We start from the raw sequence: 17,796 nt of genomic DNA, 5'->3' as shown, positions 1-17,796 counted from the left end.
TGGAGTAACTCAGCAGGTCAGGCAGCATCTCAGGAGAGAAGGAATGATGGAGGTAAAGAAGAGTAAAGCCTTCAGAGATGCTGCCTGACCCACTGAGTTACTCCAGCACTTTGTGAATAAAGGCCTCCAGAGATGCTGCCTGACCCACTGAGTTACTCCAGCACTTTGTATTCTTATACAAAGGATTGGAAAGATTTGGGTAGCAGCATGCCTGGAGTCCAGAGGGCAAAATAGTTGGTGAAAGAAAGTTTATATTTTTCTCGCCAGTGACTTTTGAAAGGACCTCCTGAGACACCACCTTCAGTCAAAAGAGCAGGTGTTCCCTGTAATTCAATAAAGAATGCTGACGTTGCCAAATCCAAATGTCGTACATCCCTCCACACCACTGAAAATAAAACTCCAGTGTTGCCGTTCGTAGGTACGAAGATGTTGCCAGGACTTGGGGGCCTGAGCAACAGCGAGAGTTTGTGCATGTTAAGGTTGTATTCCTTGGAGTGCAGGAGGATGAGGGGTGATCTCATAGATGTGTATAAGTTCATGAGAGGATTAGATAGGGTGAATGCACTATTTACCCAGAGTAGGGGAAGCAACAACCAGAGGACATTTGTTTGTGAAGGGGGAAAGATTGAATAAGAACCTGAGGAGCAACATTTTCTTACACAAGAGGTAGTTGTAGCAGGTACCATCTCAATGTTTTTAAGAAACATTTGGATATGTACATGGACAGGACAGGTTTAGAGGTGTAGGGAAAAAAACCTGTAGATGCTGGTTAAAATCGAAGGTAGACACACAATGCTGGAGTAACTCAGCGGGTCAGGCAGCATCTCGGGAGAGAAGGAATGGGTGACGTTTCTGGTCGAGACCCTTCTTCAGTCTGATGGAGGGGGTGGGACAAAGATAGGATGTAGTTGATAGAAAGATAGAATGTAGTCGGGACAAAGATAGAATGTAGTCGGAGACAGTAAGATTAGTGGGGGAACTGGCAAGAGGGAGCTGTTAGATTAGTTGAGTAGTGGGGAGCGGATTATCCCAATTGATCCGAAGATAGACACCAAAAGCTGGAGTAACTCAGCGGGTCAGGCAGCATCTCTGGAGAAAACGGCTGGCTGACATCATATATCATCATATATCTATAGCCGGAAACAGGCCTTTTCGGCCCTCCAAGTCCGTGCCGCCCAGTGATCCCCGTACATTAACACTATCCTACACCCACTAGGGACAATTTTTACATTTACCCAGCCAATTAACCTACATACCTGTACGTCTTTGGAGTGTGGGAGGAAACCGAAGATCTCGGAGAAAACCCACGCAGGTCACGGGGAGAACGTACAAACTCCTTACAGTGCAGCACCCGTAGTCAGGATCGAACCTGTGTCTCCGGCGCTGCATTCGCTGTAAAGCAGCAACTCTACCGCTGCGCTACCTTTCGGGTTGAGTCCCATCCTTTTTCTCCAGAGATGCTGCCTGATCCGCTGAGTTACTCCAGCACTTTGTGTCTACCTTTGATTTTAATCAGCATCTGCAGGTTTTATTTCCTACACCTCTAAGCCTGAGAGAGGGAGGATGCAAGGGTTACTTGAAATTAGAGAAATCAATATTCAGTCGACGATCAGTCTGAAGAAGGGTCTCGACCCGAAACGTCCCCCTTTCCTTCCCTCCAGAGATGCTGCCTGACCCGCTGAGTTACTCCAGCATTTTGTAATACCTTCGATTTGTACCAGCATCTGCAGTTATTTTCCTGCACCACTTGATACGTATTAGGGATAATTTACAGAGGCCAATTAACCTACAAACGTGCACGTCTTTGGAATGTGGGAGAAAACCACACAGCACCCGGAGAAAACCCACGCAGTCACAGAGAAAGTACAAGTTCCGTTCAGACGGCACCCGTGATTCAATGATGCTTTATTGTCACGTGTACCTCCGTACAATGAATGCTTTGTTTTGCACGCAACCCGGTAAAATCATATCGCAGACCTCACCTAGGTAGTACACAAGTGTCACCTTTTGTGTCAGGATCGAACCCGGGTCTCTGGCGCTGAAAGGCAGCAACTCTACCGCTGCGCCACCGTGCCGCCCACAGTATGTTGTCTTTGGAGTTTAGAAGAACGAAGGACGATTTTATCGAGACATACAAAGTCCTAAGGGGGATTCAAAAGTTCACAAATGATAGGGGAAGAATTTGGCCATTCGGCCCATCTCGCCTACACCGCCATTCAATCACGGCCGATCTATCTCTTCCTCCTTCGCCCCATTCTCCTGCCTTCCCTCCCTACCCCTGACCCTCGTACTGATCAAGGAAGACGGGTAGACGTTGAGATCCTTCCACAAATAGGAGAAGTGAAAAGACACAGTTGGAAGTTTGTGCGTGCTCATTTAAAACTGAGGTCGGGAGGAACCTTGTTTCAAGATGGTGATGAATCTCGAGGATTTTCTACGCCAGAGGTTTGTAGAGGCTAACTCATTGTGGGGAATATAAAGAGAAAATGGATAACATTACCCAATGACTTGGCCTCTGTGGCAATGAATTCTATGACTCTGACCCCATCGAGCCACAAGGCCTGCAGAGGGTTAATTTAACTTGGTTCTGTGTTAAAAGAGTTTGGTTATACTCATTACGAAAAGGGATTGTAAATTATATTTTTATTCTTTTGTTACTCATACCGGGAAAGGATGAGGTCACACACCAAGCATCTTGTTAGCCGTTGGCTTTCAATGGCGTGTAAACAAAGGAATCATTCATTGGGTTTTCCTGCTGTTCCCACCACACTTCCCTGCAGGAGACTACGCAACTCGAAACCAGCAGTTTTCTCACCAGCCTCGCTCATTGGGCCTTAAGTGTCTTTGGGAGGGGAAAGTTGGCACGGGATGTTGGAGAGAAAGAAACTGGAAAAGTCTCAGCTTTGAAACAAACACTTTCTTGTGCTCACACTTCATTGAGACAGTTTTTTTAATTGGCTTTTTGATTGACTGTGGGGCTGTTAGATTATGTGCAAGAAAGAACTGCAGATGCTGGTTTAAACCGAAGGTAGACACAAAATGCTGGATTAACTCGGCCGGGACAGGCAGCATCTCTGGAGAGAAGGAATGGGTGACGTTTCGGGTCGAGACCCTTCTTCAGTCTGATGGAGGGGGTGGGACAAAGATAGGATGCAGTTGATAGAAAGATAGAATGTAGTCAGGACAAAGATAGAATGTAGTCAGAGACAGTAAGAGAAGTGGGGGAACTGGCAAGGGGGAGCTGTTAGATTAGTTGAGTAGTGGGGAGGGGATTACCCCAATTGATCCGAAGATAGACACCAAAAGCTGGAGTAACTCAGCGGGTCAGGCAGCATCTCTGGAGAGAAGGAATGGGTGATGTTTCGGGTCGAGCCCCTTCTTCAGACTCTGAGGGAAAGATCTTTGTCCCGCCCCCTCCCTTGACATCAGGCACTTCTCTCCTGAGATGCTGCCTGACCCGCTGAGTTACTCCAGCATTGTGTGTCTTCTTGGCAACTTGGTCAGTGGGTGAGATCATGGACTGAAATCAATAGTGGGGATGACTGAGCCCATGGTTCTAGAGGCTACAGCAACATTCCTTCTGGATCATCATTCAGTTCAGTTCAGTTTAGTTTAATGTCACGTGTACCGAGGTACAGTGAAAAGCTTTTGTTGCGTGCTATCCCAGTCAGCAGCAAGACAATACATGATTACAATCGAGCCGTTTACAGTGTATAGATTACATGATAAGGGAATAGTGTTAAGAGCCTGAAAGTCTGATCAAGGATGGTCCCAGGGTCGCCAAAGAGGTAGATAGTAGTTCAGGATGGCTCTCTGGTTGAGCCACCCTTGACTGCCTGAGTTGGGTGATCCGATCCAAGGTCGGCAACAGTGACGCGGCGGTAGAGTTGCTGTCTCGCAGCGCCTGAGACCCGGGTTCGATCCTGACTAAGGGGGCTGCCTGTAAGGAGTTTGCACTTTCTCCCTGTTACCCGCGTGGGTTTTCTCCGGGTGCTCCGGTTTCCTCCCACACTCCAAAGACGTACAGGCTTGTAGTGGGAGGGGCTAGGACTACAGGGTATCGCCACAGAAGAAAAGGGCGTACCTTTAGAATGGATTTATTCACAAAATGCTGGAGTAACTCAGCGGGTCAGGCAGCATCTCAGGAGAGAAGGAATGGGTGACGTTTCGGGTCGAGACCCTTCTTCAGACTGATGTCAGGGGGGAGGAACAAAGGAAGGATATAGGTGGAGACAGGAAGTTAATGGGAGAACTGGGAAGGGGGAGGGGTAGAGAGGGTCAGAGGAACTATCTAAAGTTGGAGAAGTCAATGTTCATACCACTGGGCTGCAAGCTGCCCAAGCGAAATATGAGGTGCTGTTCCTCCAATTTGTGGTGGTCCTCAGTATGACACGAGGAGGCCCATGTCAGAAAGGTCAGACTGGGAGTGGGAGGGGGAATTGAAGTGCTCAGCCACTGGGAGATCAGGTTGGTTAAGGCGGATTGAGCGAAGGTGTTAAGCGATATGATCGCCGAGCCTGCGCTTGGTTTCGCCGATGTAAATCATTTGACACCTAGAGCAGCGGATGCAATAGATGAGGTTGGAGGAGGTGCAGGTGAACCTCTGTCTCACCTGGAAAGACTGTTTGGGTCCTTGGATGGAGTTGAGGGGGGAGGTATAGGGACAGGTGTTGCATCTCCTGCGGTTGCAGGGGAAAGTACCCGGGGATGGGTAGGAAAGGACGAGTGGACCAGGGAGTTACGGAGGGAACGGTCTCTGCGGAACGCAGAAAGGGGAGGGGATGGGAAGATGTGGCCAGTGGTGGGGTCCCGCTGTAGGTGACGGAAATGAGGAGGGATTTCTTTAGTCATCGGGTGGTGAATCATTGGAATTCATTGCCACAGATGGCGGTGGAGGCCAAGTCATTGGATATTTTTAAAGCGCGGACTGATAGGTTCTTGATTGGTAAGGGTGTCTAAGATTGTGGGAAGAAGGCAGGAGAATGTGGAAAAATAGATCAGCCATGATTGAATGGCAGGGCAAACACGATGGGCCGAATGGCCTAATTCTGCTCCTATACCTTATGAACTTATTCTGTAGGAACGTATTCTTTACAATACAATACAATACAATATATCTTTATTGTCATTGTACCCAGGGGTACAACGAGATTGGGAATGCGCCTCCCATACAATGCAATAATTTAAGTAATTTAGACAACAGCAACCCAACGAAACAATTGTAACAGTTTTAGACCATCCGGCTCAGCAGGACCGGTTCATAGCAGCTATGGCCCTGGGGATGAAGCTGTTCCTGAGTCTGGATGTGCGGGCTTAGAAGGCCTTGTATCGTCTGCCCGATTGTAGAAGTTCGAACAGACTGTTGCAGGGGTGTGAAGAGTCTTTGTGGATGCTGGTGGCTTTTCTGAGGCATCGTGTGTTGTAGATGCCCTCCAAGGCTGGTAGCTGTGTTCCGATGGTCCTCTGAGCTCTATGGACTACCCGCTGTAGAGCTTTCCTTTCTGCCTCCGTGCAGCTGAGGTACCACACAGGGATGCCATGTGTTAGGATGCTCTCTATGGTGCAGCGGTAGAAGGTCGTCAGCAGCTGTTGGGGTAGACCAGACTTCTTCAGTGTTCTTAGGTAGAACAGTCTTTGCTGTGCCCTCTTGACCAGCGCAGCAGTGTTAGTGGACCATGAGAGGTCCTCCGAAATGTGAGTGCCCAGAAACTTGAAGCTGGACACTCTCTCCACACTGTCCCCGTTGATAGAGATCGGGGCATATTCCCCGTTATGTGACCTACGGAAGTTGATGATCAGCTCCATGGTCTTGGTGGTATTTAGGGACAGGTTGTTATCCGAGCACCAGTCCGCCAGGTTCTGCACCTCCGCTCTGTAGTTTGTTTCATCACCGTTGGTGATCAGCCCGATCACCGTTGTGTCGTCTGCAAACTTGACCATGGTGTTGGTGTCGAATGCAGGAACACAGTCGTGTGTGAAGAGGGAGTAGAGCATGGGGCTCAGAACACAGCCCTGTGGTGTGCCGGTACTCAGGGTGATAGTGGAGGACAGGTGCGGGCCCATTCTCACTGCCTGCGGTCATTCCAGCAGGAAGTCCAGGATCCAGTCACATAATGACAAGCTGAGGCCTAGCTGGTGGAGTTTGGTGATGAGCTTGGTGGGGATGCTGGCTCGAAGGGCTGAATGGCCTACTCCTGCACCTATTGTCTATTGTCCATTCTCCAACCCATAGGACTTCCCACATTGAGACAGAACATTAAATCCAATGAGCATTTATTCACAAAATGCTGGAGTAACTCAGCAGGTCGGGCAGCATCTCAGGAGAGAAGGAATGGGTGACGTTTCGGGTCGAGACCCTTCTTCAGACCCTACTTCTCCAGTCTGAAGAAGGGTCTCGACCCGAAACGTCACCCATTCCTTCTCTCCTGAGATGCTGTCTGACCTGTTGAGTTACTCCAGCATTTTGTGAATAAATACCTTCGATTGGTACCAGCATCTGCAGTTATTTTCTTACAATTCCAATGAGCAGATGCTAGTGATTATCGGCACAGACGTTCCCTCATGACCGCGTTTGGTCCTAACTTATCGAGCGCCATGGGAACTTAACTGAGTGAACTATAATTGTGTGTACAATTTCTCTCAGTCGCTGGGAGGTTGGCCTGTAGGTTGTGGGTTCGAGAAGAGTAAAGTACTTCTTCACCGGTGACTTTCTTCCAGAGCTGTGCGAGGTTTCCATGTGAATCAGATGAAACATTTGCAGCTGTTGCTATTGGAACGGTCCCCAGCTCCTTTCAGGAACCTGAGACGCCGTTAATGGTGCCTTCCCGGGATGACTCCTAGCCCGAGCTCCTTTCCAGCGCCGAGATATTTAAGGACCATCACTAATCACAATAAACAACAACAACAAAAATAAATAAATAAAATAGAAGGGCTGGACAAGCTAGATGCAGGAAAAATGTTCCCAATGTTGGGGGAGTCCAGAACCACGGGCCACACACAGTCTTAGAATAAAGGGGAGGCCATTTAAAACTGAGGTGGGAAATAACCTTTTTCACCCAGAGAGTTGTGAATTTGTGGAATTCTCTGCCACAGAGGGCAGTGGAAGCCAATTCACTGGATGAATTTAAACGAGAGTTAGATAGAGCTCTAGGGGCTAGTGGAATCAAGGGATATGGGGAGAAGGCAGGCACGGGTTACTGATTGTGGATGATCAGCAATGATCACAATGGACGGCGGTGCTGGCTTGAAGGGCCGAATGGCCTCCTCCTGCACCTATTTTCGAAGTTTCTAATTAAACAGGACCGAAGATAGATTTCGACCCACTGTGCGAGCTGGATTCTAGCAGCACCTGAGTACAGAGGAAGATAGTTTTTTTAGTTTAGTTTAGAGATACAATGCAGAAACAGGCCCTTTCGGCCCACCGAGCCCGCGCCGACCAGCAATCCCCGCACGCTAACACTATCCTACACACATTGGGGACAATTTACAATTATACTGAAGCCAATTAACCTACAAAATGCTGGGGTAACTGAGCGGGTCAGGCAGCATCTCGGGAGAGAAGGAATGGGTGACGTTGTGGGTCAAGACCCATCTTCAGACCGATTCAACCTACAAACTTGTACGTCTTTGGACTGTGGGAGGAAACTAGAGCTCCCAGAGAAAACCCACGCAGGTCACGGGGAGAATGTACAAACTCCGTACAGACAGCACCCATAGTCAGGATCAAACCCGGGTCTCTGGCGCTGTGCCACCGAGCCACACCAATGCCAAGAGTGTTTTAATTTCATATGTCAATAGACAACAGACAATAGACAATAGGTGCAGGAGTAGGCCATTCAGCCCTTCGAGCCAGCACCACCATTCAATGTGATCATGGCTGATCATTCTCCTGAAATGGAACAATGAAATTCTTACTTGCAGCAGCACCAATAGATATGTAAACAGAGTTCTCTGTAAACACCATAATCTATACACTAAAACTCTCGTTTGTTTGTTTGTTTGTTCCTGAACTACAGCCAAAACGGTACACGATAGCGCGACAATTTTAGGCCTACTTTACTCACCGTCGTCCCTTTGGTGCTAATGGAAGAAGTTTCATTGAAATCGGTGTTATATTTTTAAAGTTATTCACATTTTAAAGTTAAAACTATCTCCTAGGGAGGAGGAATAATGGGGGGGTTGAGGGGGATGGAGTTGGGGGGGGGGGGGGGGGAAAGGGGGAGGTGCTGCACCAATGCAGGAGAGGTTTGGGCCCAACGGGTCCACTTGGTCTAGTAAACAACAAAAATGAGGCTCAGCATATTAAAAAACACAATCAATAATAGTTCAAAGACAGAAACAGTGCCCCCAAGACTGTGTAGTTCGGAGTTTAGTTGGAGGTTGTAGTGTTTAATAGCCCGATGGATGTCGGGCAGAAGCTGCCCCTGAACCTGGACGTTAAAGGAGTTATGGACAAGTTGGCTGAATGGATAAGGACAGGGCAGATGGAATATGATGTGGAAAAATGTGAGATCATGCACTTTGGTGTACTTAACTGAAAAGCAGAGAGTTTATTAAATGCTGATGTTCTAAGGAACCTCAGTGGGCTTATGTACAATTACTGAAGGCCGGAAAGCAGTTACAACAATGTTGTATTAACATTTTATTTGGGAGGAGGGGGGGGGGAGAGAAACAAACTACTCAAGGATTCAGCAGGTCCGGCAGCATCTGTGGAGGGAAATGCACAGACAAATGTTTCAGGGTCCAGGAAAATCGGGTTTCCAGTATCTTTGGTCTATTTTGTCTGTGTTTATTATGAGAAGGTTTGATTACAATCATAGTCATAGAGTATCATAGAGTCATACTGTGCAGTGACAGGTCCTTCGGCCCAACTTGCCCACATCAACCAACATGCCCCATCTACACCAGTCCCACTTGCCTGTGTTTGGCCCCATATCCCTCTAAACCCGTCCTATCCATGTACCAGTCTGATTGCTTCTTAAAGTCCCTGCCACAATAACTCGTTCCATACGCCCACAACTAGGGGTGCCAACTATCTCACTCCCAAATAACAGATGAGATGATGCCACAGGCCCCGCGCCCCACGTGACCTCACCCAGCCCGCGCCACGTGCTCCCGCTTCACCAATGGCGGTCGTCTGGGCCGTGAGGCGGGTTGCTATGCAACCTCTGTTAGGCGACGCCCGGGCCTCCGGATCTACACTGTCCGGGCCTATACTGTCCGGGCCTACAATGTCCGGGCCTACACTGTCCGGGCCTACACTGTCCGGGCCTACACTGTCCGGGCCTACACTGTCCGGACCTACACTGTCCGGGCCTACACTGTCCGGGCCTACACTGTCCGGGCCTACACTGTCCGGGTCTACACTGTTCGGGCCTACACTGTCCGGGTCTACACTGTCCGGGCCTACACTGTCCGGGCCTACACTGTCCGGGTCTACACTGTCCGGGCCTACACTCTCCGGGCCTGCACTGTCCGGATCTACACTGTCCGGGCCTACACTGTCCGGGCCTACACTGTCTGGGCCTACACTGTCCGGATCTACACTGTCCGGGCCTACACTGTCCGGGCCTACACTGTCCGGGCCTACACTGTCCGGGTCCACACTGTCCGGGCCTACACTGTTCGGGCCTACATTGTCTAGGCCTACACTGTCCGGGTCTACACTGTCCGGGCCTACACTATCCGGGCCTACACTGTCCGGGCCTACAGTGTCTGAATCTACACTGTCCGGATCTAGACTGTCCGGGCCTACACTGTCCAGGCCTACACTGTCCAGGCCTACAGCGGGACAAAGGCGGTCCCGTACGGGACAAACATTTTAGCCAAAAATACGGGATGTCCCGGTTAATACGGGACAATTGGCAACCCTACCCACAACTCTTTGCGTGAAAAAGTCTCCCCTCAGATTCCTATAAAATCTTTCCCCCCTCACCTTAATCCTCACAGGAATAAGGACATTTTATTGCAATAGTGTAAAGCACCTGGTTTATTGTGCACAGTTTTGGTCTTATCCAGGAGGGGCAACAGATTGCGTAGCTCCTAGAGCTGTGACTTCACTGCTCCAGAGGGTTCAATCCTGACCTCAGGTGCTGTGGGTGTGGTGTGAGAGTTCTTCCTTTCTCCCTGGGGGTTTCCTCCGGGTGCACTTTTCATCCCATTATTGCTTCTTAGTATGAATCGAAGCCTTGGGAACTTTTAGTTAGAGATACAGCATGGAAACAGGCCCTTCAGGTCTGAAGAAGGGTCTCTGAATAAGGGGTAGGCCATTTAGAACTGAGATGAGGAAAAACTTTTTCAGTCAGAGAGTTGTGAATCTGTGGAATTCTCTGCCTCAGAAGGCAGTGGAGGCCAATTCTCTGAATGCATTCAAGAGAGAGCTGGATAGAGCTCTTAAGGATAGCGGAGTCAGGGGGTATGGGGAGAAGGCAGGAACGGGGTACTGATTGAGAATGATCAGCCATGATCACACTGGCTCGATGGGCCGAATGGCTCCTCCCCTGCACCTATTGTCTATTGTCACCCATTCCCTCTCTCTAAAGATACTGCCTGCCCCGCTGAGTTACTCCAGCATTTTGTTTCTATTCCGAAGCCATTGATCACCCTTTCACACTAGTTCTGCCATCCCATTTTCTCATCCGCTCCCGAAACACGAGGGACAGGAATTTACAGAGGGCCAATTAACCTACAGGCCCCCACGTCTTTGGGATGTGGGAGGAAACCGGAACACCCGGAGGAAACCCAGACAGTCACGGGTAGAACGTTCAAACTCCACAAAGGCAGCACCGACCGGAACGGAATCGAGGTCTGGCACTGTGAGACAGCAGAACTACAAGCTGAAGATAGACACAAAAAAGCTGGAGTAACTCAGCGGGACAGGCAGCATCTCTGGAGAGAAGGAATGGGTGTCGAGACCCCTTCTTCAGACTCGTATTTGTACGAGTAGTTGTTCTACTGTTAGAAATCAATGATTTGTTTTTTTAAATCCCATCTACAATTAACTGGAGACTGGACAACACGGATTATCTTGAAGATAATAATGTACAGCAACTGATTCCCCCCCTCCCCCCCCCCCCCCCCCCCCCCCCCCCCCGCCCAACCATATCTCTATTGGAAACTGTTGATCAGTATTTTGCAGTTTGGGGCAGTGCCACTATTCCAGATCAGCTTTTCCATAAATCAGACCAGCAGTTTAGCCAGCTGGTGATTATTGTTAGACTCTGCAGAAACGGTCGAAGCAATAATCCTGAACAAAAATGGAGTGTCAGAGCGGTGAGTTTACATAGCGTCAGCATTAAATGTCACCAGCATCGAGTTACTGGGTTGGTTATCTTCTCTGCATGGACACCTGCTGTAGGATCTTGTTTGGAGATGATAGAGGATGTGAATCTGTGGAATTCTCTGCCTCAGAAGGCAGTGGAGGCCAATTCTCTGAATGCATTCAAGAGAGAGCTAGATAGAGCTCTTAAGGATAGCGGAGTCAGGGGGTATGAGGAGAAGGCAGGAATAGGGTACTGATTGAGAATGATCAGCCATGATCACATTGAATGGCGGTGCTGGCTCGATGGGCCAAATGGCCTCCTCCTGCACCTATTGTCTATTGTCTAGTAATAATAATAAGTCTATTGTGGCACCACGGGAGAAGAATGAGGAGGAGATAAGACTTTGCCTTCATCACAGTGAGGGTGTGCCTAGAGCAATCACTGTGATGGCTTGTTTTGTGTAAAAAATTATATCTGTGTGTCTTGTGCTTTTAATGTCTACTACCGGACCCTGACGTGAGAGGACGCTGGCGTTGAGTATTCGCCGCTTTTCCGTCAGGATAGTTTGTCTGTTTGTTTCTATGTTAATTGTTTTTTGTAAAGCGCTTTGAGCATGTGATAAGGCGCTATATAAAATAAATGGATTATTATTATTATTATTATTGTAGTTCAGGGTTTATTTGAGGTTGTGGTGTTTGATAGCCTGATGGCTGGAGGGGAGAATCTACCTCACATGGGAGTCAAATTCTATTTATCGATATTATTGATAAATATTGATCGGAATGGTGTCAAGTTAGGAGGAGGGGGAGTTCAACGAGATCTGGGTGTCCTAGTGCATCAGTCAATGAAGGAAGCATGCAGGTACAGCAGGCAGTGAAGAAAGCCAATGGAATGTTGGCCTTCGTAACAAGAGGAGTTGAGTACAGGAGCAAAGAGGTCCTTCTGCAGTTGTACAGGGCCCTGGTGAGACCGCACCTGGAGTACTGTGTGCAGTTTTGGTCCTCCAAATTTGAGGAAGATATTCTTGCTATGGAGGGCGTGCAGCGTAGGTTCACTAGGTTAATTCCCGGAATGGCGGGACTGTCGTATGTTGAAAGGCTGGAGCGATTGGGCAACGATCTACCGTGAATTGGACTGAAATGTCAGCTTATTTATCCTGTGTGTTCCCCCCCCCCCCCCCCCCCCCCCCCCCCCCCCCCCCCCCCCCCCCCCCCCCCCCCCCGACTTACCAGCAAAGATACTAGAGGAGCAAGATAGACCACTCAACCCTAAAAACCGTAGTACGTCACGGCGCCATTTCAGTAGGCAGAAACCTGCAGAAACATTTTAAAAGAAAAATGACAAAAATCTGTGAATTGATAGATGAGATATATTCTGCATTTTCATGGTATCATCACACATACTGTTCCCCCAAAACACTGATTACACTGCGAGAGGCAGAGCGAACGGCGGGTTTTGCTTACTAAAATGGCGAGACGTCACGCTCCTTTGCGTACTACACTTCAGTGCAGGCGATTTCGACGGAGTGGTTCATCTTGCTCCTCTAGTATCTTTGGTTACCAGTTCCACAGTTCACATATGAGAGATTTTTGGTTAAATTGGTGAGGCCCCTTGTTTCTGGGCAAGGTGTCAGCACTAGTGAAAAATTGTACTTACCTAGTAAATGGATACTTTCCTGCTCAGTAACTACGACAACTAGGCTTGAGTTATTGGGACAGGTTAGATAGGCTGGACTTTCTTCTTGAAGTGTAGGAGGCTGAGGGGTGACCTTATTGAGGTGTACAAGATCATGCTGTGGTTGGACTCATCTCAGAAGGAGATGAGACAGCCTATAGGGATGAAATCCAAAGGCTGGCAGCATGGTGTTCAGTGAACAATCTGGTCCTGAACTCCTCCAAAACAAAGGAACTTATAATTGACTTTAGAAAAACCAGTGGAGATTACGACCCACTCTACATCAATGGGGTCTGTGTGGAAAGGATACCAGCTTTCAGGTTCCTGGGTACGCACATCGCAGAGGATCTTACCTGGTCTACCAACACCATCACCACAGTAAAGAAGGCACAGCAGAGACTCCACTTCCTGAGGATCCTCCGGAAAACCAACCTGCAGGAGAAGCTCATGTTGTCCTTCTATCGCTGCTCCATTGAGAGTGTGCTGGCATACTGTATAACCACATGGTATGCCAGCTGCTCAGAAAAGGACAGGAAGGCCCTTCAGAGGGTCATCACGACGGCCCAGAAGATCATCGGCTGCTCACTGCCCTCCCTGGAGCACCTGTTCAGCCTACGCTGCCTCAGTAGAGCAGGCAAAATAATAAAAGATCCATCCCACCCCGGCCACCGTCTGTTTGTTCATCTGCCCTCTGGTCGACGTTTCAGGTCGATCAAATCCCGAACAAACAAGACTTAAGAACAGTTTTTACCCCAGGGCCATACGAGAACTGAACACTACCTTCTGCACTAGGCAACACCGTTAAAAAATCTTGTACTTAATATAATTGTATTTAATTGTATTTATGTATTTATTTGTTTTTGCATTATTGCATATATGTTTTTATGCACCGTCAGGATTGGCTATTTTTTTAATTTTCGTTGTACTCGTTGCAATGACAATAAATGAATATTATTATTATTATTATTATTATTATTATTATTATGAGGGGCATGGATAAAGTGAATGCTCACAGTCTTTTTTGCAAGGTAGAGGGTTCTAAAACTGGAGGAAACAGGCTTTAGGTGAGAATGGAGAGATTTGAAAGAGTCCTTGGAGGCAACGTATGAACTGGCAAAGGCAGCTGCACGATTATGGCTTTTAAGGAACGGGGGGTACTGATTGAGAATGATCAGCCATGATCACATTGAATGGCGGGGTGCTGGCTCGAAGGGCCGAATGGTCTCCTCCTGCGCCTATTGTCTATTGTCTATAAAAGACAGGGCGGCACGGTGGCGCAGCGGTAGAGTTGCCGCCTTACAGCGAATGCAGCGCCAGAGACCCGTGTTTCCAACCCGACTACGGGCGCTGTCTGTACAGAGTTTGTACGTTCTCCCCGTGACCTGCGTGGGTTTTCTCCAAGATCTTCGGTTTCCTCCCACACTCCAAAGACATGCAGGTTTGTAGGTCATTTGGCTTGGTAAATGTAAAAATTGGTCCCTGGTGGGAGTAAGATAATGTTAGTGTGCGGAGATCGCTGGTCGGCGCGGACCCGGTGGGCCGAAGGGCCTGTTTCTGCGCTGTATCTAAAACATAACTAAACTAAACATTTGGACTGATATATAGGTTTCCACATCAGTCTGAAGAAGGGGTCTCGACCCGAAACGTCACCCATTCCTTCTCTCCAAGATGCTGCCTGACCCGCTGAGTTACTCCAGCATTTTGTGATGCCTATGGGTTTCGAGAGATACAGGCCAAATGCTGGCGATGTGCTAAATTGGTTGCATGGACAGGTTGGGCTGAATGGACTGTTCTTGGCTGTACAACTCTATCGCCTTTTATTGTATTGAACAAAAATCCATCTTTGCAGGGAAATCCTATTGGACAAAGCAGCTAGAAATTATTAGAGGGATGATCAAAGAAGGCAGGGTTGGAGAGAGGTTTCGAACAGTGTCGGGGAGAAGATGGACTCCGAGAGGTTTGAGAAGGAATTTAAGAATTTTCTTGTCGACACTTGAAGATGTACAGCTGCTAGACGTGGGGAGATGGCACTGGTGGAGTGCAGAGATCATGAGAGAATATAGAGCTGGAGGAGGTAACAGAGATAGGAAGAGGCAAGGTCATGTAACGTTAGAGCGTTAGAGCTTTTTGCACTCTGATTAGACTTTGATGAATGTAGATTTATTACAGCAGTTGTTGGGTATGTGGCAAGTCCACCTCGCAGTCCCAATATAATTATTGATTCTCAGCAGATTTAAATTTAAAAAGATGGGGGTCACTTGGAATAAGTTGGGCAAGATAAAGTGTGAAATGGCCGTGCTCATTTTACAGCTCTTCCCACTCACGCTTCCACCGAAATTCTAATTCGCCATCACAGTCTTTCATCTATACACTGAAACTCTCGTTTGTTTGTTTGTTTGTTCCTGAACTACAGCCAAGACGGTACACGATAGCGTGACAATTTTAGGCCCACCTTACTCACCGTCGTCCCTTTGGTGCTAATGGAAGAGGTTTCATTGAAATCGGTGTTATATTTTTAAAGTTATTCACATTTTAAAGTTTAAATCTATCTCCTAGGGAGGGAGGGGGAGGGAGGAGGGGGGGGGGAGGGAGGGAGGAGGGGGGGGAGGGAGGGAGGAGGGGGGAGAGGGAGGGAGGAGGGGGGAGAGGGAGGGGGGAGAGGGAGGGAGGGAGAGAGAGAGGGAGGGAGGGAGGGAGGAAGGAGGAGGATAAGGGGGGTTGAGGGGGGATGGAGTGGGGGGAGGGGAAGAAAGGGAGGGGGAGGGGAGGAGGAGGGGGAGGAGGGAGGAAAAGGGGTGGGTTGAAGGGGATGGAGTGGGGGAGGGAGGGGAGGAGGAGGGGAGGAGGGAGGATAAGGGGTGGGTTGAGGGGGATGGAGTGGGGGGGAGGAGGAGGGGGGGGGAGGAGGAGGGAGGGGGAGGGGAGGGGTGGGGGGAGGATAAGGGGGGTTGAGGGGGATGGAGTGGGGGAGGGAGGGGAAGGGAGGAGGAGGGGGGAGGAGGGAGGAAAAGGGGGGGGGTTGAGGGGGATGGAGCGGGTGGGAGGGGAAGGGGGAGGGGAGAGGGGAGAGAGAGGAGTGGGGGAGGAGAGGGTGCTGCACCAATGCAGGAGAGGTTTGGGCCCAACGGGTCCACTTGGTCTAGCTTATCACTGAATTTGCCCATTGGCCCGATACAGGTCTGGAGCGATAGATATTGCAACTCACTGTGCTTCACGTTGTGTTTCTCCAGACTCCAGGTGAAGGAGGGCAGGTGTGGCGAGGGTGTGGCATCTTACCAGAGAGCTCTGCAGCTGGTGCAACTGGACAAGGGTGAAAGGAGCGTGGAATGCGCGCCCATCTATCGGGACCTGGCGGCAGCAGAGCTGGCCAGGGGTTGCCACGACGACCACGTGCAGTACCTCCTGCAGGTAGGAGTTGAGGTGGTGGACGGGGCACTTGGATAGGAGTTGGTGGCACAGTGGGTCGCCTGGGTAGGAGGGCATTGCACCTTAAGTGCATAAGGCAATACATTTATTCCATGTGCATGAGTACTGTGAGCTACAGTTGCAATGAAAGACCTGGCTTGCCGTGGCATCACGGGCCTACAGACCCGGCCTGGCTCGAAGGCCGAATGGCCTCCTCCTGCACCTATTGTCAATTGTCTCTTACAAACACTATAGACAATAGACAATAGGTGCAGGAGGAGGCCATTCTGCCCTTTGAGCCAGCACCACCATTCAATGTGATCATGGCTGATCATTCTCAATCAGTACCCCGTTCCTGCCTTCTCCCCATACCCCCTGACTCCCTATCCTTAAGAGCTCTATCTAGCTCTCTCTTGAATGCATTCAGAGAATTGGCCTCCACTGCCTTCTGAGGCAGAGAATTCCACAGATTCACAACTTTCTGACTGAATAAGTTTTTCCTCATCTCAGTTCTAAATGGCTGACCCCTTATTCTTAAACTGGGGCTGGTGGGACTAGCAGAGATGGGGTATCTTGGTGGGCATTGGCAAACTGGGCAGAAGGGTCTGTTTCCATGTTGTATGACTCTATTTTGCATTTCATTGGAATATGCTGCAGACAGAGAACCAGCTGTGTTTCTCCAGGCATTTTCAAAGGCAGATCAGGTTTGTAAGATTAGATTCCCAATGAACTAATTTAATTTTCAAAGCTCCCTCCCCCTATCCCATCACCTCGTAACGGTGGTGCAGGTTTAACGCGATCCACAGGCTCCCCTTTACAAATGTGCCACTGCATCTGTTATGAGCACAGAGGGAGCTAAGACAGACTATTCATCATGGAGAGAAGGGAGACCAATCCTGCCTCCCACTCCACGATAGACGGAGATGAACTTTCGTCAGAGCAGCTTACAACTCTGTGGTCTGAATATTGAAGACAGACACAAAATTCTGGAGTAACTGAACGGGTCAGGCAGCAACTCTGGAGAGAAGGAATGGGTGACGTTTCGGGTCCAGACCCTTCTTCAGACTGATCATTGACTGGATATTGATTTTTCTAACTTCAAGTATCCCTTGCATCCCCCCCTCTCTCCATCCCTCCCCCCAACCAAGTCCAAGTCGTCTTGTTGAGTCTCATTGTCTGCAACTCGTTTTCACCGAAGACACGGCCCACAGGGAGGGAGGGGGAGGAGGGAGGGAGCGGGGGATGGGGGAGGGGGAGGAAGGATTGAGAGGGTGCTGCACCAATGCAGGAGAGGTTTGGGCCCAACTGGTCCACTTGGTCTAGTCTAATCTTACCCCCTGACTCCGCTATCCTTAAGAGCTCTATCTAGCTCTCTCTTGAATGCATTCAGAGAATTAGCCTCCACTGCCTTCTGAGGCAGAGAATTCCACAGATTCACAACTCTCTGACTGAAAAA

At 49.2% G+C, this 17,796-nt stretch overlaps 1 protein-coding gene across 1 annotated transcript in view; it reads left to right on the top strand.

The window, feature by feature from the left end:
• The window catches only part of ttc23 (tetratricopeptide repeat domain 23), a 66,938-nt gene that overhangs the window by 26,799 nt on the left and 22,343 nt on the right, over nucleotides 1-17,796 (top strand). Inside the window, exon 6 of the mRNA XM_078429876.1 lies at nucleotides 16,166-16,343. Within this exon, the coding sequence (XP_078286002.1) occupies nucleotides 16,166-16,343 (178 nt within the window). The remainder of the gene's footprint in view (nucleotides 1-16,165; nucleotides 16,344-17,796) is intronic.

The sequence above is a fragment of the Rhinoraja longicauda genome, chromosome 38, assembly GCF_053455715.1.
Source record: "Rhinoraja longicauda isolate Sanriku21f chromosome 38, sRhiLon1.1, whole genome shotgun sequence".
NCBI lineage: Eukaryota > Metazoa > Chordata > Chondrichthyes > Rajiformes > Arhynchobatidae > Rhinoraja > Rhinoraja longicauda.
Note: the sequence above shows the minus strand (reverse complement) of the source record. Positions and strands in the feature narration are given on the sequence as shown.